The sequence below is a fragment of the Morchella sextelata genome (genome assembly GCF_020137385.1).
Source record: "Morchella sextelata strain SCLS chromosome Unknown scls_2, whole genome shotgun sequence".
In the NCBI taxonomy this organism is placed as follows: domain Eukaryota; kingdom Fungi; phylum Ascomycota; class Pezizomycetes; order Pezizales; family Morchellaceae; genus Morchella; species Morchella sextelata.
The window spans coordinates 2,750,001-2,750,607 of record NW_025408617.1 but is presented as its reverse complement, the minus strand read 5'-3'; the positions used below and the strand labels follow the sequence as shown (position 1 = coordinate 2,750,607).

The window sequence follows — 607 nt, the reverse complement described above, 5'->3', positions numbered from 1 at the left end:
GGTCTCAACTTTTACTGACTACATAGTCTCCCACGGGTATGTGGCCAGAATTACATATTATGTAGCGTCATCTCGCCAACCCGCGCACCATCGACCCACGGGAGGCCTGGCTCTTCGCACAGAAAGTCTGGCCATATCTCACACCGAGTCAACTACGTCTTTTCAATACCGCAACCGTCGCTAGATCTACGTTTTAAAGACCATCTATATATGTCGATACCGCCGTCAATTACCAGCTATAAATCATCTCCCCATCTGCCCGCCGAGTCCTCTCAACCCACACATATATATATCTGTACCATATTATATTATTATACCAACTATGGGAAGGCTGTCCGAGATCTACCAGGGAGTGCGCGAGGACGCAAGCGACTGCTGGTCCGCGCTCTGCGGGTTCCACTTCACCCACCTATTTGACCGGCCCAGACACTACAATGAGAGCAGCAATGATAGCCAGGGAAGCGGTGGGGATGTGGTAGTGCCTGAAGAATGGACTGGCCTTGACGGGCAGGGGGCTAAATGGCAGCCGCTGGTAACGGTGCAGCCGCAGCCTGAACCGCAGCCAGAGTCGGGTAGGTTGTTGCAGGATTTACAGGTGCAGAAGTAG

The 607-nt window shown here is 52.6% G+C and overlaps 1 protein-coding gene across 1 annotated transcript; it reads left to right on the top strand.

Annotated features, from left to right (window-relative positions):
• Positions 1–322: 322 nt before the first annotated feature.
• On the top strand, positions 323–607 carry H6S33_005984 (uncharacterized protein; the record flags this gene model as incomplete). Its single annotated transcript, XM_044837389.1, has 1 exon — positions 323–607. One exon carries the CDS (start codon positions 323–325, stop codon positions 605–607), a length of 285 nt encoding a protein of 94 aa, XP_044699293.1.